This window comes from Mytilus galloprovincialis, chromosome 7, assembly GCF_965363235.1.
Source record: "Mytilus galloprovincialis chromosome 7, xbMytGall1.hap1.1, whole genome shotgun sequence".
NCBI classification, from domain to species: Eukaryota; Metazoa; Mollusca; class Bivalvia; order Mytilida; family Mytilidae; genus Mytilus; species Mytilus galloprovincialis.
In genome coordinates, this window is record NC_134844.1 from 6,640,671 (window position 1) to 6,666,305 (window position 25,635).

At 32.4% G+C, this 25,635-nt stretch overlaps 1 protein-coding gene across 1 annotated transcript; it reads left to right on the forward strand.

Moving 5' to 3' along the window:
- The first annotated feature begins 3,647 nt into the window (after positions 1 to 3,647).
- LOC143082216 (chaperone Ric-8A-like) lies at positions 3,648 to 25,097 on the forward strand. Its single transcript, XM_076257802.1, has 14 exons — positions 3,648 to 3,830; positions 6,102 to 6,149; positions 9,532 to 9,760; positions 10,203 to 10,272; positions 12,429 to 12,557; positions 13,105 to 13,285; positions 14,169 to 14,263; positions 14,817 to 14,988; positions 15,520 to 15,618; positions 16,555 to 16,619; positions 18,073 to 18,155; positions 20,430 to 20,577; positions 22,245 to 22,364; positions 22,613 to 25,097. The coding sequence occupies exons 1-14, from the start codon at positions 3,744 to 3,746 to the stop codon at positions 22,734 to 22,736; spliced, it is 1,650 nt and encodes a 549-aa protein (XP_076113917.1). The 5' UTR covers positions 3,648 to 3,743; the 3' UTR covers positions 22,737 to 25,097.
- Positions 25,098 to 25,635: the final 538 nt, after the last annotated feature.

Below are 25,635 nucleotides of genomic sequence, written 5' to 3' on the forward strand. Positions count from 1 at the left end.
ATCGAATTTTATAGTTAAAGGAATATTTAGGGGTCCCGCCCCTTATGGAGCAACATATGGGGTTAATGCATTTATTTTTTCCTTTTTCCAATCCGAACAAAAATCCTTGTTTCGGCTGGGACTATGTCAATATAATGTCCCAGGTTTAGTCCCCCTCCCCGGGCCCCCCTTTTTCTAGATGCTGGATCCGCAGTGATTGTTTTCCCTTATAGTGAGTGTAGTGTTGCTTATTATGATCGATATACGGTTGCTTTTGTGATATCAACATACATAAATGATTTTTTTTTGTTCAGCTAAGGCGAATAAATTAAGAACACTGTCAAATGAGCGCATATAAAATCAAGGTTGTTCATAAATATGATATTAAACAAAATGAATCCGTAAGCAGTCGAATGTTTGAATATCAGCATATTTTGAAAAAAAAATATATCGATATTCTCATTTTCAAATCACCGAGATTAAACCATAACAAGAGACCTTATATATATGGCAAACAGGTTTAGACTCAATCTCAACACACATTTTGATTCAAAATTAAATGTTCTAATCTTTCCTTAAAATAATTGATATCATTACCAGTAGTTCATATCTTATTCAAAAATATGAAATATTGATATAAGATATGATTGCAGCGAAGGGATTTGGATTGCAGCGAAGGGATTTGGAATGAAGATCGTCCTGATATTCATGAATTCATATAAAAGAAAGAAAAAAGAAAGAAAGAAACAACTAGTACTGTTATTGAAATACTCTTTTTAGGGTTTCCAGTACTTGATCAGTGAAACTGTCCCTTGTACAACTTGAATCCAAATATAAAACACAGAAGTTACTCTGGGCCGAAGAGCTTCGAATCCACTATATATTTTGAACCGGTAAGCATGGTAAGCTTAAACACAAGATGATGTTCTGATTCTGCCAAACAAAAGTGAACTAGATATTGCATTTATAATTGATACATCTCTGAGTATTACAAAATATTTCAAAAGTTAAGATTCATTTTCAAATTCGCCAGTCCTAGAATCTGCAATAGCAAACATGGAGAAAAAAAACTACATATGATAAGACAAGGCAAAGATTGCCAATAAATGTGTAGCATATTAACATTTACACTGTTAGACAGACAGAAACAAAACATTCAATTTTAAGGCATAAAGTATTGACTGAGAATATTCATGACTTCATGTTATAAGGGTAGTAAAAAAATAGTGTCAAATGTTATTTTTAAAAAGTTTAACTTTTGAATAAAATGAACGTCAAAACATCTCAGAAATTAAGCTTATAATATATTTTGTTTAAAATTGCAAATATGTATACTTCGAGGTTAGGACAGTAGTATGTCATAAGTGTGAAGAATCAATTAAATCCTAAATACTAACGACTAGAATAATAAAAAAGAACCATATAAAAATTAAAAAAGTGCTACCCCATGCAGATAGGAAAAGGAAGGATAATAAAATCACTAAATTTATTTATATAGTGCATGTCATTTTCTTAAGTTTATGGTCCACCAGTAATGCTTCTGTAACAACAAGAGACGATTACTCCTGCCAGTGCTTTCTTAATGTTTTTCCACAAGTATACATTCCTCAGATACATTCACCAAGTTATTGCTATAATGCCAGAATCGAACTCATTTGTAAATTCAAAAGAAAATTAATCCAGAAACCCCTAACGCCAGGGCATAGTCGAAATATGTATAGCACAACTGCATGTTAATAAATAATATATAACAGCGTACATGTTCCTCATGCATGACAAAACTTGACATAACACCAAAAAGTAAAATCACAAATACTGAACTCAAATCATCAATTGTGCAAAAAGATATACTACTGCGGTAAACATGCTGGATGTCAGGAGTATTAAAATAACAACCAAATTTCATTAGAATATGATATTACACCATGCCAGCAAGATCTTCTCACCGATAATTATATAACTTTTTGTTCGAACCGACAGACACACGAAACATCTTCCTGAGTAATGTATACAGCCTCCTGAAAGATTTCTCCAGAATATTATATACATCCCAACGAAACATCGTCCAGGGTAATATATACAAAAGAAGGAAATCTTAAGAATGACAATCGTTATATTGAATATAGGAGGTATAAAAACAAATACGGTCTCCCCTGAACTAGATCTGAATGTTTTAGTCGTATGAGCACGTGCACCTTCTTTAGGAACATCAGACACAATGCTTTGAGAATTTATATAGGTCCACACATATGTATGAACAATTGTACTCGAGACAATGACTTCTTTGAACCATTATTAAGTATTTATGATGGTTACACTTTAATAAATGTATTATTCGTTTTAGATTTTTTGTTAAATATTTCATCTTTCCAATTGTGAACTTTCCATTTCTAAGTAGCAACATTCCAGCAACACCTGCCTATGGGGTATATATCTCCCAATTGATACGATATTCCCGTGCTTGCATTTCTTATCATGATTTTCTTGATAGAGGGTTGCTGCTCACAAGGAAGTTATTAAACCAAGAGTTCCAAATGGTGAAGTAGAAATCATCCCTTCGTAAATTTTACGGACGCCATCACGAGTTGGTTGACCGTTATGGAATAACCGTTTCACAAATGATTTCGGATATGTTCCTTACGTCGTAACTACAATCCCCTTCCCTTTAATGAATGTGACCTACCGAATTAGACTATTTACCGGATTTGTTATCACTTAAGCAACACGACGGGTGCCACATGTGGAGCAGGATCTGCTTACCCTTCCGGAGCACCTGAGATCACCCCTAGTTTTTTGGTGGGGTTCGTGTTGTTTATTCTTTAGTTTTCTATGTTGTGTCATGTGTGCTGTTGTTTGTTTGTCTTTTTCATTTTAGCCATGGCGTTGTCAGTTTGTTTTAGATTTATGAGTTTGACTGTCCCTTTGGTATCTTTCGTCCCTCTTTTTGGAATTATAATTCAGTACTTACAAAACAAATATTATTTCCTGCACAATGACGATCACTAAGACGCTTGATGAACGTTAATAGTGCAGTGATACATAGAGGCGGATTTAGGGGGGAAGGGGGCCAGCCCCCCCCCCCCTTTTTGGGAAAAAAGTTGCTTATATAGGGAATCACTGAAGCGTGACTGGAGCGGGCCCCTCTTAGGTCAGTCAGTGGGCCCCACTTATGAAACTTTCTGGATCCGCCACTGATACAGGCGATTCCCTCTATCTGGTAAATGACGTCATAATTAAAGGCGCGCATAATTGACGAGTTTTTTTCCGGTGACGGATGAACTCGAAAGTGGTCTTTTATTAGAGGAATTGTGAAAAGACTCTTAATCAGAAGGTTAAATGAAAGAACCAGTGGATCGTTAAAATGTACTTTTCATCCGTTGGGCTCATAAGATCCTTTTACCGATCTATTACTCATCAATTGAGTCTCCTTTATTATATGACTTCAAACGCAAAGTTTTAATTCACTGTTGTACCTCTTTAATGTTTTCATGAAAAATTTAATATTTCGTAATTACACATCGTTGACTATTATTAAGAAATATATACACGTGTTAAGCGACGTATATTTAGATTAAACAAAGTTGATAAAGGATACGTTTCGTTATCGAGCATTACACGTTGGTTCCGGTAAGGATAAAAGCTGTATGTGCACGCACTTATTTATGACTGCTTAATACTATTTGAAATCGCATAAAATGATGAAGCTGAAGATGTCACTGAATATCATAAACAAACATATTATTTAGCAACATTCTGTTATCAAAATGAATATTGACGACAGGTGCTTGCGTATTTTAAACAGTGGGTCTGACAAAGAAGCATGCAGTGTGCTACTTGAACTAACAACAAAGGTATGGATTATATAAATTTGCAAAGATGGAAATAAGTCTATTCAAAACATATATAAGTTATTATTATTATTTGGAACAGTATTTCGTATATTGGTCAGATAACATACAAAATTCACCTTTTTTCTAAAATAATCTTATACATTTATATGTACATGATGTAAGCATGTTGATGATGTTTGGTCAATGGACGGAACTACACTTTTTACACAAAAGTCATTACTACATACATGACATACATTGTGTATATGTATAAAGTCTAACTAGAAGACTATAAATCATTTCATAAGTTCCATGTTAGTGCTCTGTATCTAAAAATCATGACTATGATTGATTTCTTTGATCTCAGTGATTATCTTTGGTGGATCCGATTAAAAAAGAAACTTGATTTTTATGCCACTGCTGTAGCAGAGGGGCATTAAGTTTTACCCTTGTCCGTCTGTACGTACGTACATTCATACGTTTGAACGTATGTACGTCATAAAATTTTTTTTCGTTCACTAACTGAGTTTGCCTCAACCAAATGTAATTAAACTCATACTTACTTACTGCACGGTATGCTATCGGCATGTAGGGCAGCATCAAAGGTTTTCAATTTCTGTGTGTCTTTGGCCATCTTTTCTACTGTTCCCCATGTTTTATTCATGGTCTTCAGTTCTCCTGCTAAAGTACGTCTCCATGTGTTTTTTTTGTCTTCCTCGCTTACGCCTTCCTTCTGGAGTCCAATGTAATGCTGTTCTAGTGATGGAACTTCTATCTCTTCTAATCACATGCCCAATTTTTTTCCAATGCCTTCTCATTGATATTGTACCCATGCTATCTTGATGACACTGTCTTAGAAGATCTTCATTAAATATTTTGTTTGGCTAGAAAATGCGCAGGATTCTTCGTAAGCTTTTTAAACTCATACACAATGTTTATTGCCTCAACCAAATGTTATGAAACTTATACACAATGCTTATTACCACTAAATACAGATCTAGTGAATTTTTGTAGCGTCACTCTAACCACTGTAGAGTTATTCTCCTTTATAAGTAGAAAAATTGCAAAATTTTTTGTTTCTGTTCTCTTACTTAAGTTTTCCTCAACCAAATGTTATGAAACTTATACACAATGCTTATTACCACAAAACACAGATCAAGATTGAATTTTGGCGGCTTCACTTAAACAGTTCTAGAGTTATGCCCTTTATAAATAGAAAAATTGCCAAATTTTTAGTTTCTGTTCTCTAAATTATACACAATGCTTATTACCACAAAACACAGATCAAGATTGAATTTTGGTGGCGTCACTTAAACGGTTTGAGAGTTATACCCCTTTATAAGTGGAAAAATTGCAAAATTTTTAGTTTCCATGAAATTTAACTTTTATAATGAAATTGAACAAGGTAAACCAACACCTGAAGTGGTTATTGTGTGGTTGGGTAATAGTGGGTGGATACCGAAAGGTATTCACAGTTGTCTTTCACTATACATGCTATATAAGTAAAATAAAACAATAAAGACAACAACACCCATCAATTACCGCATGGTAAGAGTTGATTCTGGATGACATGTTTCGCCAACAAGGGTGGCGTCTTTAGGACAATATTGCACATGAAATCAAACAGTGAAGTACCACATAAACCACAAAACATATTTATAAAGAAAAGCTTGATCCACGGACACTTTATTAGCAAAGTAAATTTTTATGAACGAATCTACCAAAATTAACAATTGCCAAAATTGTACTTCACTGTTCAATTTCATGTGTAATATTGTGCTGAAGACACCACCCTGTCGACCAGAATAAACTCTTACCATGAGGTAATTGATGGGTGTTGTTGTCTGTATTGTTTTATTTTATACATGTAATGAAAGAATACATTGGATGTAAAATCATCTGAAAAAAAACAAACCAACAAACTCTGACTCATTAGAAGTATTATAATGTCATTATGATGTCATAATTGTGCACTCTTGATTTTGATGATGTCATAATTGTGCACTCTTGATTTTGACTAATTTTCTACTAAAATTTGATAGTTTTTGTTTCAAAAGGAATCACCACATGCTTGGACCACCATTTTGTTGAGATATTTATCTGACCTGTAAACATGGTACATGTACATGCATCTAAGTTTTGAAAAAAATGGTTGAATGTGTGGCTGATGGTTATCAAAATGACATAGACTTTACAAATGCATAAATAACAGTTAGTCTTCTAAAACTTAGTAATAAGTTATGAACTTTGACATTACTTTATAATTGTGAATCATATCTTTGATATTTTCAGCATGCACAGACTTTCAGTTTTCCAGATCTAAAATTAGAAGCCAAACAGGTAGGTACATGTAATATTAAACTTTCTAAATATGACAAGCTGATAGCGAAAAAAACCTGAAATTTTGTAAACATGACATTGTGGTTTGTTTTATAGCCTTTAAAAGTAAGCCAGGATGTCTTCCTCCATCTTTGATTTTGAAAAAGCAGATTACAATACGTCTATTTACTTGCATAAGAGGTGCAATGCATTTCCAGATAACTCCTCCTACAGTTTGAATGTTAGGCTGACTGTTTGTACACATTTTGAAGGTGTGGATGTGATCAGGGTTTTGATTTTTATTGATATTTGCTCTTTTTGGATATAGTTGAACTTTGTCATTTTTTTTAGTATTTACTTGCATAAGAGGTGCAAAGTGTTTCCGGGTAAATTTTCCTACAGTTTGAATGCTAGGAATTTTTCACAAGAAAAGTCTTCTCAGTGAACCATAAACCTATGTGTTCTCATGTTCAATTTTGTGCATTTTTAGATAACACTTTGCATCTGCAGGGCATCATTTGTGTCTCCAAGACACAATAATATCTCAAAGGAAGTCTCACACTGGCTTTGTTATAATACAGTTACTTCTGAGTGGAATGGGGGGGGGGGGGGGGGGGGGCATCACTTTGTCTAGTTTCAACTGTGCCTCATAAAGGGAGATAACTCAGATCAAGTAGCTTTTATTTTAGAACATGATAGAATGTATTGTGAATTTACCCTTTTTCACTATGAAACAAGAAAACAAGTCTTGTGACCCCATTTTTCTGTTACTAGTTAGAAAGCATATAATTAGAGCTATCTTCTCATTTTTTATCTACATATTCTATGGTAAATGATGGTGTTCGTTTTATTACATAAAATTGGGTTTTTTTATGCATAAACTACATTGTATATAAAATTTGAGAATTTTGTACAATTTTGCATAACCTGTACAGCCCAGTGACCCATATATACATACTATTAAATAAAAAAAAAGCATGATATAAACTGAATTTTGACAAATGATTAGAAAATTTTATGGATTTTAAATTAGACCCCTCCAGGCCCCCACCATTTTTATAAACATGACTTTGCTTTGGGGTTTAGTTAAATAACTTGACATTGCTTTAGGGTTTGTAAAGTGCCAGCTAGGATTTGTATTGGTATGATAATTGCTGGTGCAACATATCCCTTTTCTGATATGAGATAAGATAAAACAAAACTATTTTGATTTGGCATAAGTCAAATTGACATGTGCTATATATGTTAATGAAAATCAATTGATTAAGTCAACTTAACATTATGACACAATGATGAGTTATGATTGTCAATGATTGTAGATACATATATATTTGTAAAAGGATGCAATATTTGATAAAACAATATAAAAAAGAAGATGTGGTATGATTGCAATTGTCCACAAGAGACAAAAATGACAGACATTAACAACTATAGGTCAACGTACGGCCTTCAACAATGAGCAAGGCCCATACCGCATAGTCAGCTTTAAAAGGCCCCAATATGACAATGTAAAACAATTCAAACGAGAAAACAAATGGCCTTATTTAAATAAAAAAATGAACGAAAAACAAATATTGTAACCCAAAAACAAACGACAACCACTGAATTACAGGCTCCTGACTTGGGACAGGCACATACATCAATAATGTGGTGGGGTTAAACATGTTAGCGGGATCCCAACCCTCCCCCTAACCTGGGACAGTGGTATAACAGTACAACATAAGAACACAGTATAAAAATCAGTTGAAAAAGGCTTAACTCATCAGATGGACAAAAATACAAGTGGACGTGGACGGGTACTTGTACATCCCGACAACAAAAAGACACTAGGAACAGATCTGAGAGTACTCGCAGTTATCTGACAGCTAGTTCAAAGCCACTAACAACTAATAAAAATATCATGCATCTAAGACTAAAATATCAATCCGTACACATCCAACATTCAATGGATTTAGTGTAAAGACGTCATAAACAGTCAGAGAAAAACATGACCTTGTGCAATGCCAGTTACAGGTATCGACAGATTGTAGATCACATGAATGTGTATATATGTATATAACATACTAGTAATATTTAGTTTGCTTTTAATTTACTGATAATAAAATCAATATTTATACCAATAAAAACAATATTCAATGATCTTATTACAGTGTTGAATTGGTAACCTTTTAGAATAAGTTTATTTATAGGAGCGATAAGTTTACAAGGATCATGTCTAAATTTCCGGGCAGGGTTAACAACATTTCCGTAAAAATGATGATGTGTTATCCCGTTTGAAATAAGTTTTCTACAGGTACAACCAAACTTCTAAACCAAATCTTTCTATCTATGGAAAAATTTAGTAAAGGTTTTAAGTAATTTATGGTAACGATATCCCTGGTTTAATAATTTACTAGTAATATATAGATTGCATTCGTTAAAATCAAAAACTTCACAACAGGTACGGGCGTAGCTAACGAGCTGTGAAATATAAACACCATAAAATGGTGCTAAAGGAACATCACCATCTAAAAATGGAAAATTAACAATAGGGAACGAAAAATCGTCCCTTTTGTCGTAAATTTTAGTGTGGAGTTTCCCGTTTAAAACCGAAATATCTAAATCCAGGAAAGGACAGTTATTACCATATAAATTTGATTTATTTAAAGTAAGTTCCTTAGGGTAAATTTCAGCAGTGTATTGAGAAAATTCTTGATTATTTAATTAAAAAATATCATCAAGATAATGGTAAGTACTTTATTTACCATGTTTACATATAAAAAAAGAAGATGTGGTATGATTGCCAATGAGACAACTCTCCACAAGAGACCAAATGACACAGAAATTAACAACTATAGCATGTATAGGTCACCATATGGCCTTCAACAATGAGCTAGGCCCATACCACATAGTCAGCTATAAAAGGCCCCGAAATGACAAATGTAAAACAATTCAAACGAGAAAACTTACTGCCTTATTTATGTACAAAAAATGAAAGAAGAACAAATATATATGCAACACATCAACAAACCACAACCACTGAATTACAGGCTCCTGTCTTGGGACAGGCACATACATACAGAATGTGGTGAGGTTAAACATGTTAGCGGGATCCCAACCCTCCTCTAACCTGGGACAGTGGTGTAACAGTACAACATAAGAACGAACTATAAAAATCAGTTGAAAAAGGCTGAACTCATCAGATGGATACAAATACAAATACTACACAGAATGGCCGTGGCCAGGTACTTGTGTATATCCCAACAACAAAAAAACAGAACAGATCTGAAAGTACTCGCAGTAACTGACTGCTAGTTCAAAGCCACTAACAACTAATGAAAAATCATGCATCTAAGACTAAATTTTAATTATAACTTATAAGTATTTACGAAAAATTTAAAGTAATTTTTGAATTTAATTGTAGGAGTTTATTGCTAGTTTACAGAAGAGACTTGAAAATGACCAGTCATCAACACAATGTCATATTCTAGCGTTACAGATGTTAAGATTGTTTAGTCGAGAAAAAGATAAACTGGTTACTATGACTACAGAATACTCACTAGGTCTTATCATGAAAATGGCGGGACTAAAACATTATGCTGAACAAACCAATCCAGAATGTGTTACCATCCAAGATGGCGGAAACCAGGATGGTAAGAAAATATTTAAATTTGGAGAAAAATGAATTTCACTAGTATTTTGTGTTGTAAAAAATGTTGAAAAATCCCACTGCACTGACTGTTAAGGTTGGTTTTCTGTAAAGAATAATGCTGTCATGACTGTTTTTGGTTGGTTGACAGCACATGAAACCTCTACAAACAAGTCAAAATTGTAAAAAATAATGACTGGATTTAAAAAATATATATTAATGTATTTTCAGGTTATCAAAGGTTTCTTTTCTGTATTTGCCATGATAACTTATTGTCAGAATATGAACTCATTATCTTATAGCTTTATTACAAAATATAAAAACAAATCAAAACTTAAGAAATTAAATTTCATTACTTTAGCTTTAAACATGATTCATCTTTCTTAAAATTTTTATAATTGAATTCTCACAAATAAAATCTGAAACTTTATCATCTATCTTTGCAGTGGTAGTTGAGGCCCAGAAATGTTTGTGCAATTTAATATTCAACAGTACACAAGCCCAGAGAATTTGTAGGTATGTATAAAAAAGAAGATGTGGTATGATTGACAATGAGACAACTCTCCACAAGAGACCAAATGACACATAAATTAACAACTACGTATGCATGGGGTTAAATAAAATAACTTGACTATGATGCAGATTGAAAGTTCCAGTTTGCAGTGTTTTTAGGTTAAAGACATAAGGTTGCTTAGAATAAAATAAAATATGGTTATCATGGTTATGCTTGTGTGAAAATTTTTAAAGATCAAAAGTTAGATTATATTAAACGTTAAATTTAATTAAAAGTTAGATTGAATTAAAAGTTAGATTGAATTAAATATTTATTTGACAAATATCACATGTATTAAAGTAAAAAACGTATAACATCATTTTATACATCAGTGTTAGGGGTCATCCATAATTGTCAACCATTTTCCAAAGTGTACAAAACGTACACTTTTTCAGACCCCCCACCCTCCCTCAAAAAGTGTACATCAACCATTTTCAGATTTCAAGAGAAGAGTCAGTCATTCTTAATAAAAAGAAGATCCTGTCTATTATATTTTAGTTTAATATAGAACTTTGCATTGAAAAAAAACCTAAAACATATCTGACTGTTTTATTTGATGACATCTATCTGTGATGCTTGTGTTTTGTCAGAATAAAGAGTACAAAGATTAGTGTTTCCCCTATCACACAGTGGGAATGGTAACTCCAATAAAAAAGGGCACCTAGAGCATGCAAAAGATTAACAAAAGGGCACATAAATTATGCTAAGAAATCAAAGAAAGGGAAATGCATGGTTATATTGCATCAATTTGGTAAAGTATGGACTGACAGTTGTTGATGGAATCAGAGCTCAAGACAGCAATCAATCAAAGTGTAATGTTTTAAAACATTTTGGGTTTTTAAATTTCCCGCCTGTATTTCTATTTAAAAGGTCCCTGTAAATATGCCATTCATGGCACTATTATCGTTTATGTATATATACTGTAACGTGTACATATATTGGATATTTTTTAAGTTAAGGTTAAACTTCATATGGAGGTGCTCCTAATTAAAGGAGGCTTATACTAAGAAAAATAAGTTTATTTCCGGTTTACTGGTTTACTATTTTGGAATGCATTACAAGGAAATTAATCGAAGGACCAGTTTAAAATCTTTTCACGAAATGGCATCTTGTCAAAATCAAAACATTCAAAGAATTTAGTGTTTCAATCAATGTTGTTTATTAAACAGAGTAAACGATATCGATCAATAATAAAGCAGGTGAAATTGACAATCGGGGGTACTGAGAAATGCTTGCAAACTTTTTGTTTAAACAATTTTACTAGTTCACATTTTTGAAAGATTTAGTTTTTATATGATTTGATCTTTTAATTGAGTAGAATTATGATATCGAAATCAATATCATCAAGTGAAAATAATAGAGAAGAAATAAGAAGAGAAACACACCCAAGCCAATTCTCGATTTTATAAATCGACTTTCCCTACGGAAACGATATAAATTCCAGAAATAAAAAAAAAAAAGCGTACGGTAAAAATGTTGATTTTTTAACCCCCTCCCCCCAAGTGTACGTTTTGTACACTTTGGAAAATGGTTGACAATTATGGATGACCCCTTAACTTTTTCTTATTTGCCCACAAAAATCTTTCGAAACGATCATTTGCCAGACATGACCTAAACTGAAAGGTCATTGATAGTAATGGTGCTTTAGGATGTGCGTCCAAAACTTTTGTTTACAGAAATAATTGCAGTCATTTTATACAATAGAGTGAAGCTATTATCAGATATATAAAAATACTTTTACAGGTAAAACTAATAGAAAAAAATTGACATCTAGCCATTTGTTAAACAGAACTTATCTTGTAAGTGAATCTTGAATCACTCATAAATTATCATTAACTTAACTTCTGTTTGCAAAATCAAATGCAGTGTAGCGTTTTTAGAGAAACGGCAAGACATTTCAAGAAGTAAAAGTGATAAAATCGTCAATATTAGTAAGTTGCTACCAAGAACCTAGTGTGATCCCAATTTTCAAGTCATAAAATGACCTAAATTGTGGGGGAAAAATGCCTGGAAGTAGAAATTATCTAATTTCAAATGACCTACCAAGTGATTTGTTATGATTAAGTTACATGAACAGCTGTAATATAAAAATATAAAATTGATTCACTTGTACTTTCAGTAAAAATGGTTGTGTGGAAGGAACAATACAGAGGTTAAAAACGTACAAAGATCCAGCATTAAAGTTTGAAATAAAGTTTTTTGATATGAGGATGTTATTTTTACTGACAGCATTATGTTCTGATACCAGGTAAGTAAATCTTTTACATACTGGGAGGGGGGGGGGAGGGGGTGTGAATATATTTATACCTATTTGCATATTCCCCAAAAAGACACACATTGTCATTATTTTTTGGAACATATACTATTAAGTTTTCTCAATAAAGACACACATTGTCATTATTTTTTGGAACATATACTATTAAGTTTTCTCAATAAAGACACACATTGTCAATCATTTTTGAAACATTGTATAATTATTAAGTTATTATCTAGAACTTTGGTTTAAGATATTGTACATATCTGTCTCCATAAAGGAGCACATTGTCTATATTTTTTGGATGTACAAAGTATTGGAAAAGATTTTTATTCTACTGTTTTTTAATGGATTTTCACCATTTGATACATTAACGGAAACAGAAGTACCAAAACAACAGAAGACCAAAAAAATAGGAATCAGAAGTACCAAAACTACAGAAGACCAAAAAAATATTTTTTTTATTTCTTGATTGTATAACAAAATGTAATCTTCCTATGTGCAGAAAATTGTATTTATTGTTTATTTTTTATGTTTGTAGACCAAAGATTCGTTATGAGTTACATGGCTTTACCTATCTGATGGAAGTAGTAGATCTGACATTAAGAGATGCTGAGAGTAGAAATACAGGCTTGGTAGACCAAGAGGTTGACCTGATCTGTGAAATACTAAAAATATTGTTTAATTTAACGGTGACAGTGGATAAAAACACATTGGATGAGGTATTATGATCAATCAGTACTCAAGGTTTGAAATTAGCACGGGTTCACTCACCAATGGTACCTTAACTTTGGTATGGGATACTTAAATTCTGCCTCTCTTGTAGAGAACTTTATATATTAAATAAAAATTTAAACTGTGGGCTATTATGCCAAAATGTTAACTTCAATCCCTGTTACTTTTTTGTTCATTAATGTGTGTGCCACTATAATACAAAGATTTTAATCTAGTACCTAGAAGCAAACCAAACATTGTCAATCCAATAGTAAAGTTTTAGTACCTTTCAAATCTTTTTTTTTTTAAATTCACGAAAAATACAGCTTATCTTTGTGACCTGTCCAAGAATGCTGTGTATTGTAAAATAATTCATTGCAAATCATGAATTTGACATCCCACTTATCCAAGAAGGAAAACTCATCAATGAAACAAGTACTTTAATGAACAATTTAATTTCCTTTTGATTGTAAAATAAGGATGTTATGGTACTCAGACCAAAGATAAGTCACTAGTCAGAGTTGACCAATAGAAACAATTTTAGTGAGTTCAAATATTTCCAACATTGTTGTTACGATAAATACATGTATATAGATATAAGAAAATGTGGTATGAGTGCCAATGAGACAACTCTCCATAGAAGTTATGATTTGTAAAAGAAAAACTATTATAGATCAAATTATGGTCTTCAACATGGAACCTTGGCTCACACTGAACAGCAAGCTATTAAGGGCACCAAAAAATGACTAGTGTAAAACCGTTTCATACGGAAAAAAACAACAATCTAATCTATATAAAAAACGAGAAACAAGAAACACTTATGAACCACTTTAACAAATGACAGTGTCTTCTTAACAATAGTTTTTAGAATATTAATTAACTTGTATCTAGGAAGAAGAAGCACATTTTATGAGACTGGTCAGTGTGTTGAGAGATTTGTTAATGGTCAAAACTCTATCTAAAGATAGACAAGAGGAGTTAACCAGGTGAGTCAATCTTATAGGTTATATCATGTCACTTTATCTAAAGATAGACAAGAGGAATTAATTTAAACTTGCCTTTTGAAATTTTTCATATGAATTAAACAAGTTTTTCTCAAAATCGTAAAAATTAAAATGCATTTAAGTCTAAAATGACAAAATCACAATAATAAATGCATGCAAAAATTTCTGAATTTACAGTAACCAAAATTTGAGATTAATTAATGCAAGTTCAGGAAAAGCTGCATGCATAAAATTGAGAATGGAAATGGGGAATGTGTCAAAGAGACAACAACCCGACCATAGACCAGACAACAGCAGAAGGCCACCAATGGGTCTTCAATGCAGTGGGAAACTCCCCACCCACGGAGGAGTCCTTCAGCTGGCCCGTAAACAAATATGTTACTAGTTCAGTGATAATGGACGTCATACTAAACTCTGAATGTATCAGATATCAGAATGCAAGTTCTTTTTACTGCCATGCTAACACAGTAACATTATTCCTATTGATAAAAACTCACAAGAATTAGCTTTATATTGTATATTTGCTTGTTTCCAGCCACACAGTTAACCTGTTAACCAATATACCTAGAGACTGTTACGAGGAGTTATTAATTCCCCTGAATGAGATAGATATAGAGGGCATGGAGAACAAGGAAGTAGAATACGATGGCAGAAATATGGAAGCAATAATACTTTTATTAAATTTTCTATTCAGTAGACTTGATAGGGTAAGTATAGGTTCAACATTTTGAAATAACATCTTTCACTTGTGAAAAAATCAACTTATTTTGCATTTGAATATAGAGGATTCATAAGTATCTGCCTAAGAAAATCCATTTACAGAATTGTCAATGCAAGAACAATCCTGAAAATATGCATTCATATAATTGAGATTGACAGATTTTATATATACCAAGAAATTCTGGTTCATCTCAAATTATGATATCTCTATATAAAAATAAGATCTGGTATGATTACCCATGAGACACCTCTCCACCAGAGACCAAATGACGTAAAAATTAGCAACTACGCATCAACATACAGCCTTCAAGAATGAGGAAAACCAATACAACATAGCAAGCTATAAAAGGCCCTGAAATGACAAATGTAAAACACTTTAAACAAGAAAACTAAAGGCCTGATTCATGAACTATAATGTCTTCTGTCTATAATAAGCTGATCTACAGTGACCCTGTTGATTACATTTTCTACTTGTATAGACAGTTAATACCAATTAAATAAATTCTTCTTTTTTTCAGCCTTATAAATCACTCAAGGAGAGTCTAACGCCAATACTTCATTGCTTATGTGAAATGTGTCGTGCAAACAGGTCAATCAGAAAATTCTGTAGAGTGAGGGTATGTATTGTCTATGTGAAATGTGTCGTGCTAACAGATCAATCGGTAAATTCTGTAGAGCTAGGTTAGGTATTGTTTATTTGAAATGATAACTGTAAAACTGGTCAGACAACTCTAATGCTAAAGTGTTCTTGTGTCATATATATATATATACGCACATGTTAGCTCACTTTTTTAAATTATGTAAGTCTAGGGAATGTATGCACTGTTTAAATGTACTAGTTTACATTTCAAAATTGTATATAGCTGAAATAAATGTACAACATTAATTTTTGCACTTAATGCTTATATCATTTTTCTAATTAGTCTAATTTTAGTGTACTATTCAGTTTTTAGATAACGAGAAATCAACACCAATTTAAGTTCAGAAATTATGAATGACCTTAATTCTGCAATGGCTGACCAAATGTTATTGACAGGACAAGTGCTTTTGGTCTGTTTCATCAAATGTTTTTTTTTTGTAGTTGTGATAAAAGAAATGTTCCGGAAAATATTTTACATACTGGAATGGTTACAACCAAAAAATTTTTGGAAATATATATGAAAATAATGTATATATATAGAAAAGAGTATGCATCAAAGTTACATGTACAACAAACATTTCTAGAAATGGATTCAAAATTCACCATTGAAATAAATCAAGGTCAATAGAGTAGAGCTGTAATTCAATTTAGTAATAATCACAAGAAACTTTTAGAAGCAACAATTGCTGGAAAAATCTGAAAAAAACAAAATAACTGTTGGTTTATCCTACAACCAAACATTGACAGTAAACATAAGTTTTGCAACTTAGACAGTCATATATATAGGCAAGTATTTGACAAATTTTCAGATATTCAAGATAATAATAGTTTTAGTATCAGTCACATTGCTTTGTTTCATGTAGTACCTCTCTAATCCCATGACTTCAGCATGAAAATGTTTTAATTATTCCAGGTGTTACCTCCCTTGAAGGACGAAGTAAAGAAGTTACCAGAAGAAGGAGAGTCTTTTAGAAACAGGTTTGTTATAAGGACTTATATTTTAAATAAACAAGAATACACACACTTAAATGTCTCGCATGCTTTACTGATCATTGATTAGATGTTGATTGTCCTAAATATAAAGCTTTACTACAAGTATCACATAAATATAACATGATCCAACAAAATTAGGTCAAGGTCAACCAAACCGGAAATACATGTACACCTTCCTATCATTCCATACACAAAATATAGTTGACCGGTTGCTTATAGTTTCTAAGTAACAAACTTAACCAGGAAAATTTAACATTGACCAATGAACTATGAAAATGAGGTCAAGGTCAGATGAACCATGTAAGACAGACATGTACACCTTACAGTCAATCTATGCAATAAATATAGTGGACCTATTGCATATAGTATTAAAGAAACAACCTTAGCCATAAAAAATTGATATTGACCAAAAAACCATGAAATTGAGGTCAAGGTCAGATGATACCTTGCCGTTTAGACTTATACACCTTAGACTCTTTCCATACACCAAATATAGTAGACCTATTGCTTATAGTATCTGAATTATGGACTTGACCAGGAAAACTTAACTTGGTTCACTCATCCATGAAATGAAGTCGAGGTCAGATGAAAACTGTCTGACGGGCACAAGGACCTTGCAAGGTATGCATATACCAAATATAGTTATCCTATTACTCATAATAAGAGAGAAATTAAGAATACTAAAAATGGACATATGACAGACAGGAACTTCATAACTTAAGGCATCTATATACAAAGTATGAAGGATAAAGGTCTTCTACCTTCTGAATATTTAGCCTTTAAGAAGTTTGTTGACGCTGCCACCGCCACCAGATCACTATCCCTTTGTCGAGCTTTCTGTGACTAAGTCGAAGATCGAAGGGTCAACAAAAACACGCAGTTGAATATTATTCTTTCCCCCTCCAAATTTGGTATTACATATCTGCTTTTATGAACAGTACATAAGATAATAACAATTAAAAGCCATTAACACCAAGATGAGGTTTATAGACAGTAATCTTAAAAACCTTTGACACTAGATGAGGTTTATAGACAGTAATCTTAAAAACCTTTGACACTAGATGAGGTTTATAGACAGTAATCTTAAAAACCTTTGACACTAGATGAGGTTTATAGACAGTAATCTTAAAAACCTTTGACACTAGATGAGGTTTATAGACAGTAATCTTAAAAACCTTTGACACTAGATGAGATATATAGACAGTAATCTTAAAAACCTTTGACACTAGATGAGGTTTATAGACAGTAATCTTAAAAACCTTTGACACTAGATGAGGTTTATAGACAGTAATCTTAAAAACCTTTGACACTGATGAGGTATATAGACAGTAATCTTAAACCTTTGACACTAGATGAGGTTTATAGACAGTAATTGTAAAATAATACAACACCAATAAGAAGTTTGCAGAGTGTAATTGTAAAATCCTTTTTTTTCCAGGTTGTGTAAATTATTAACTTCACCAATAACAGAAGTGAAAGATTTGGTAGCAGATTTTCTGTTTGTTATGTGTAAAGAAAGTGGTAAGATTAACAAGAATTATATCATTGTAAACTATAGAGGCTCTAAAGAGCCTGTGTCGTTCACCTTGGTCTATGTGCATATGAAACAAAGGACACTCTCCAACATTATTATTACTGATCTTTTAGTCTGTTTAGTTTCTCTCTATCTTCTTAAGTTTTTACTCAAAACACAAAAGAGGGAAAACATAGTTTTCATGATAATAGACAAAAATGAAAAAAAATGGTAACATTTGTCATTTATGGGCAATAACTCCTGTAAGAATTTGTCAAACAGTTTTGACGTATATAGACAATTGGTAGAGCTCATTATTTCTGAAATTTTTTGCTCCTTTCAGATTTTGTCTTTTAGTAAAGGTTCAAAATATGATAGACAAAACTTGCATTTTACTCCTATGTTCTATTATTAGCCCTGTCAGCCATGTTAGTTGGTAGGTGGGGTCATTGGAGACATTTTTAAACTACATTCCCTTATGGTGATTGTCCCTAAATTTGGATAAATTTATTTCAGTAGTTTCAGAGAAGATTTTTGAAAAAGATTACAAAAATTAACAAAAAATTGTTAAAAATTGACTATAAAGGGAAATAACTCCTTAAGGGGTCAATTGACAATTTTGGTCATATTGATTATTTGTAGATCTTACTTTGCCGAACATTATTGCTTTTTACAGTTTATCTCTGTCTATAATAATATTCAAAATAATAACCAAAAACTGAAAAAATTCCTTAAAATTACCAATTCACGGATAGCAAACCAAACAACGGGTTGTCTGATTTGATTGAAAATTTCAGGGCTGATAGAACTTAATCTGATGAACAATTTCACCCCATGTCAGATTGATCTAAATGCTTTGGTTTCAGAGATATAAGCCAAAATCTACATTTTACCCCCAATGTTCTATTTTTAGCCATGGCAGCCATCTTGGTTGGCGGTCTGGGTCATCGGACACATTTTTGTCTCGCCTTGACGGATTCAAAAAGCAAGACATAGATATGCTGTTTCTAGCGGCTGCGGCGGCACGTCAACAATGTATTAGTTTGTGATTAGGTCTAGTTTTTGTGAACCTTTAGTGATAGGTCAATGATATTTGGTATGCAGTAGTATTAGCATTAGCACATCTCATTTCAATGGAGATTATTTTGCCCTGCCCCCTCAGTCATGGTCTATTGACTTTGAAACTTTTGCTTAGTTTGCATGTATAAGTTTGTGATTAGATCAGTCTAAGATGAACTGCTAATGTTAATTTGCAAGTCTCGTTTCCATGGAGATTATATAGACCCACCCCCTAATCATGGTTCATTGACTTTGAAACTTTACATAATTTACAAGTTAATATTTGTGATTAGGTTTGTTTAAAGGGACCCCACAACTTATGATAAGTCAATGGTATTTGGTATGCAGTTGTATTAGCATTGGCACATTTTATTTCCATGGAGATTGTTTAACCATGTACCTTTAGTCATGGTTCATTGAGTTTGAATATTTGCATAACTTTTTCATGTTAAAGTATTGCTATTTTTATTTCAACATTTGCATTATCAAAATTACAAAAAGGCGAGACATATCTCTGTGTTAACAGTTTATTTAAACAAGATACCCCAATGATGATTGTCTCCAAGTTTGGTGAAATTTAAACCAGTAGTTTCAGAGGAGAAGATTTTTGTAAAAGTTGACAAGACGACGACGGACACCAAGTGATGAGAAAAGCTCACTTAGCCCATAGGGCCAGGTGAGCTAAAAAGGTGTTCCATGAGAGTTGTCACAACATTTAGTTGGAAGATGTTTGAGACAGCTATCCAGCAAAGTTCAGATGAAGTGGATGTAAGCAATTATGGGCACTGTAAGACCTTTAACAATGAGAAAAACCCATACTGTATAGTCGGACATAAAAGGCTCCGGTTTCTTAAATGATTTTCCCCACAAGATCTTGATAAGTCTTTTTTTATGAATCAGTGATGGTTATCTTTCTTCTGCTATGTTATAACAATGACAAAGTAAGAGACAAGAAATTTGACGTCATGATTGAATATCAACAATTGACTAACAACAAGTACATGAACTGTTTATTTAAAAAACGAAATCAGTGGTTCAGGAAAGATATCGGGGAAGATGAAATGTATGTTATGATTAAATTCAAATATAAGCATCAAATGTAATATGATGATGAAATAATTATTAAATGAGTTGCATATCTACAAATAATTGAATTGGATTGGTCCATTAATGTATTTGTCACGTCTTGACAGATTTGAAGATTTTTGTATTTTTCATTGTAGTTCAGCGTATGGTAAAGTATACTGGGTATGGTAATTGTGCAGGCCTGTTAGCTAACAGAGGTTTATTACTGGGTGGTAAATCTGATGGAAATTACTCCAGTAACTCTGATGACTCAGAAACAGAAGAATATTCAACTCTCAAAGAAAGGTGCTTATGTTTAACCTGAAATAAATATTTATCCCTTGAAGGCATTACAGTGAGTGACCTTTGGTTGCTAACTTGTACATCATTTATTCTTTGCTATTTTGTCTTGATAACTGTTGCGCAAGGGAAGTTTTATGATATCCCTTTCTCCTTTTATGTGGATCTTATTTTACAATTATCTAAAAAAACCTAATAACTTTGTATTTATGTACTCACCCTCACCCTAATAGGACAAGAAAAAACCAAGCTATAAGTGGAAAAAACAAAAGAGAATTAAGGGTAAAAAAGGGAAAAAAATCTTCCCCTCTGAAACTACTGGACCAAATACCTTCAAACTTTAACTAAATGTTCCTTAGGTATCTAGTTTATAAATTGTATCCAAAGTTTTGATCCATCGACAAACATGGCCACCATGGCTAAAAATAGAACATAGGGGTCAAATGCAGTTTTTGGCTTATATCTCAAAAACTAAAGCTTTTAGAGCAAATCTGACAAGGAGTAAAATTGTTCAATTGGTCAAGATCTATCAGCCCTGAAATTTTCAGACAAATCGAACAACCTATTGTTGGGTTGCTGCCACTAAATTGGTAGTTTTAAGGAAATTTTGCAGTTTTTATTTGTTATTGTCTTGAATATTATTATAGATAGATATAAACTGTAAACAGCAATAATGTTCAGCAAAGTAAGATCTACAAAAAAGTTGATAAGACCATAATTGTCAAGACCCCTTAAGGAGTTATTGCCCTTTAAAGACAATTTTAACACAATTTGTTCATCAAGTTTGCTAACATTTAAAAATCTTCTCCTCTGAAATACAGGTGAGCAATTCAGGCTCTTGAGAGCCTCTTGTATAATTTGCATAAATGATATTATGGAAACACTTTTTTCTCTATGCAGACTTTTTGCAGATGACACATCGCTCAGCTATCATGAGATCCAGGGGAGGGTTCTGGGGGTTGGATGATCAGTGCAATTGAATGGGGACCTATGGTTGGACACCACCCCCTTTTATCATGGCTTACTTTAGTAATGCAACTATATTTCTACCTTTACTATTTTTATTTGTGCAGAGATCTGAAAACAACTCACTTTTACCTGTATTTCACTTACCTTATTTTATATATAAAATTAATCATGATATTATTTCACAATTGAGATCTTTAATAGTTATCCCACAAGGACGCGGTGTGTCAGTGTAAGATCACCCTGATGGCCGCAGGCCAGAGGGTGATCTAACACTGACACACCAAGTCCGAATTACTTCTATTTTTCTTTCATGATATTTGCTGATATTTGTCTTTTGAAAGAATGATATTTACTTTAATATTTCAGGATATTATTTTCAATTATACTCTTGTGAAATTATTTCCCATCATAATACATTTATTTGGTTTTTTTTTATTTACTAATTTAGCTTATATTCAAATACACAATTATTATATTCCATAGTATTTGTAAAGATTAAGTTTTTTTTATTAACTAAACAATATTTTAACTTCCCAGATAGAATTTCACGGCAATGGAAAATATATCATAATGAAATATTTTCCTCCGGATAAAAAAATAACAACAACTACTGTAACATATTTTCCACAGGATCATATTTCACCCGGATATAATTTTGCTTTACACATACAGATATACTAATAACATGTTTCATCCTATTTCAGTGTCAATCCTGTAACCGGGAGATATGAAACAGAGAAATCCAATCCATTTGAGGGGATGTCTGATGAACAGAAAGAATATGAAGCAATGAAACTAGTCAATGCCATGGACAAACTACAAAGGTATTTGATACATTATTGTACCTCCTTGTTGCCGGAATCTAAGTTCAAAGTCCAGTATGATCCCTGTTAGACTGTATCTTCTTTTCAGAGATAATTTTATCCAGTCCAGTTGAGTAGGTCCATAATGAATCCAGATTATTTACCTAGCAAGATTGTGTTTTTGTATTTCAGATATGGAATTATCCAGTTCAGTGTGGTAGGTCAATTATGATTCCTAAAAATTTACCAATTGTACCTTTCTATTTTAGAGGTGGAATTATTCAGCCGAGTGTGGTTGGTCCAGATGGTTGCCCTCAGCCTGTTGAACACATATTAGAACTAACAGAGAATATGAACATAGAGGACCAAACTGAGGAGACAAGCGAGGACTGATGAGCTAGCACATATTGGACTAAAGAGACCAGTGAAATCTGACATCAGTAGAGAACTTAGACAATAATAAATGTCATCCACAATAGTAACCCTGTCTATGTTAAAACCAGAGGTGTACAGAATGGAATTATTACTGTTGTTTCCATTATATGATTTTAAAGCATTGTAAAAATTAACTTTAAATGCATAGATTGCAGCACATTTAGACTGGTAATTCTACAGGATTTAAGGTTGTTGTATGAGCGATGTGTCATGAATCAATATCAAAGGTGTTTCTTGTTGTTTATATATATAAATCTGTACTAATGCTTTTAATTCTATGCAGCTAAAGCAAAAACTCATAATCTATCTGCAAAATTTACCTGATTGCTTCAAATATTGACTTCAGAATTGAATTCATGATTCATAAAACTACTTCTTAAAACATTTTTTGGAGATGATTATATATAGGTATACTTCACAGAGATTTTGTCCTTAAAAGTTTTTTTTACACACTTGAAAGATTTTTGAAAATGGTTCACATTCTTATTTTTGAAAATTAAAAAATTCTATTAACATAACACATCAAAATGAATATCAGGAATTGCTTGAAGTATTGTTTAGTACAACAGACCACATCAGCAGTCAACTCTTCCAAAAAAGATGTACCGATAGCATGGGGTCTGCATAACCTGAATTTGTACAAGCCCAACATTTGATGGGGTTAAACCCGCTGTATGTGTACAAAAACCTGTCCCTTTGCCTGTTATAGCTATTTATATTGTTGATGTTACATACTAAAATATACATTGTGACCGGGTGGTCTAAGTAATCGAACTAATGTGTCACTAGAGGTTGTGAGTTGTGCTTTTGGCAGGTGTGTTAGACTTCAATCTTAATTGACTAGGAATGTCAGTTTTCCTACTGAAGATCTGTGGTTCTCAAGGCCCAGTAGCTTCCCCCTCCAATAAACACTGACTGCCATGAAATAGCACAATAGTGCTGAATGTGGTGTTAAACACCAATCAATCTATCAACAAATTATTTATAATAGTTACAATCTGAAGTATCCACAGATGTCTTGTTTTTCCATGACTGAAAAAATTTCTCTCTTGTCTAACCTTGGCATATTTTAGAATATGATGATTTGCAATGGCTTTTTAAGAAATTGTAATTATAGAAATGTTTTAGCCGTGAAAAAACACTGGAAGTTATTTGTTATTAGGTAAATGTAATAGTTCTACAAAGATAAAGTTTCATCAATTGAATGTTTAAAATGTTAAAAAAAAAATTGAAAAAAAATTGAAAACAAATATTTTAACTGTATACAAGAAATTGTTCAGCTGTACACAAATGTATAAGGTTGACATGTACATTGTCTAGCTGTTTACAGACAGAGATTTCGTTATCTAGCTTTGAGATATAATTGTTGTGGCCTTCTCATGATGGAACTAGCTTTATTGTTCTGCAACTCATTTCACAAAAACTCATATGTGAACAAAAGTAATCATAAGTTTATGAACATTTGAGTAGAACTTAGGATCACTTTTTGTGGCAAGATTTTTTTGTGACAAGAGCCCCTAATGGGAGTATATGCCATGCAGTATTCAATGTAATGATGTAAAATTCATTTCTCTCCAAAGATTTTTATATTTTCTGAAATATTTATGATCTTATTATGCTGTTTTTATAGTCACCATTATTAGACTTTTTTTTTCAATTGATAAAAAGATAATCTGGAAAATAATACATGCATGTAGTAAAGCATCTTTGACCTGATTGATTTAATATAGACAGATTCTTTTCCCACCCTTTATAAAATCTGACAACACTCCATACTCTTTGTTTTGTTAATTATTATGTCCATCACCTCAAAACGTTTGAAGGTGTACAAGGATATAGAAAACTCCTAGGATAATGAAATTTTGTAAGAACAGGATGTAAATGTAAAACCAAGTGTTGTCAAATCCTATTAAAAGAAAAATGGAGTCACATAGTCTTGCTTTATTCAGAGAATTATAGATTATCGATGGTTGACCATACAAGAAGGTGTTTCTAAGCTACTATCTCTTTGAAGGGCGACAGCCCTGAGATGGGATCAGACAAGCAACATCCTTGGGTTTGAAATGCCATTGATAATCTGTTTATTGCCATGACCTAGACTCATGCCTTCCTTCATCTCTTTTTACTTGACTATAAAAACTCATATCCCTGGAGTAGCATGATATAAATAGATAATAATAACATTTTAGAAAATAAGATAATTCTAAATCTTGTGATTATTCACATCCATATCTTCTTGTTGTTGCTTTTAATTATGTTTATCTCTTACAATGTAAATAATATATTTATAACTTAATGTATTAAATATTGTACAAAATCTTTACAGACTTGTGAATTATTACAGCATTTTTCAATGGACCATATTCTGGAATTTTTATTAGAAAGCTGACATCTGTTTTTAGAATGAATACCCGTAAAAAGGAAGATGATGTATGGTTGCCAATGAGACAACTCTCAGAATCTCCACAAGAGACCAAATGACACAGAAATTAAGGCTATTGGTACTTTACGGAACGGAACGGAACGGAACTGAATTTCATTTAAGGTATCCAAAGGGGGCATTTATCAAAATTTCGAAAAATCTTTAAAACAAAACAAACTTTAGAATTTCTGTGTTTTACGGTTTTCCATATACAAATAACACAAATGTATACTTAATCTCATCTTCACATGTGAAATGTGTAATAATGTATAACATCGGGAAATATTCTGTAGATGAATATGTCGGATTGTCCTGATAAATTATCATGAAATTAACGCATTTGCAAGTCATGCATTATGATATCTAGACTGACCTCACGTCGTCCTTGATTAGAGACAGTGATCAAAATGAATCTGATTTAAACTTTTTAATTTA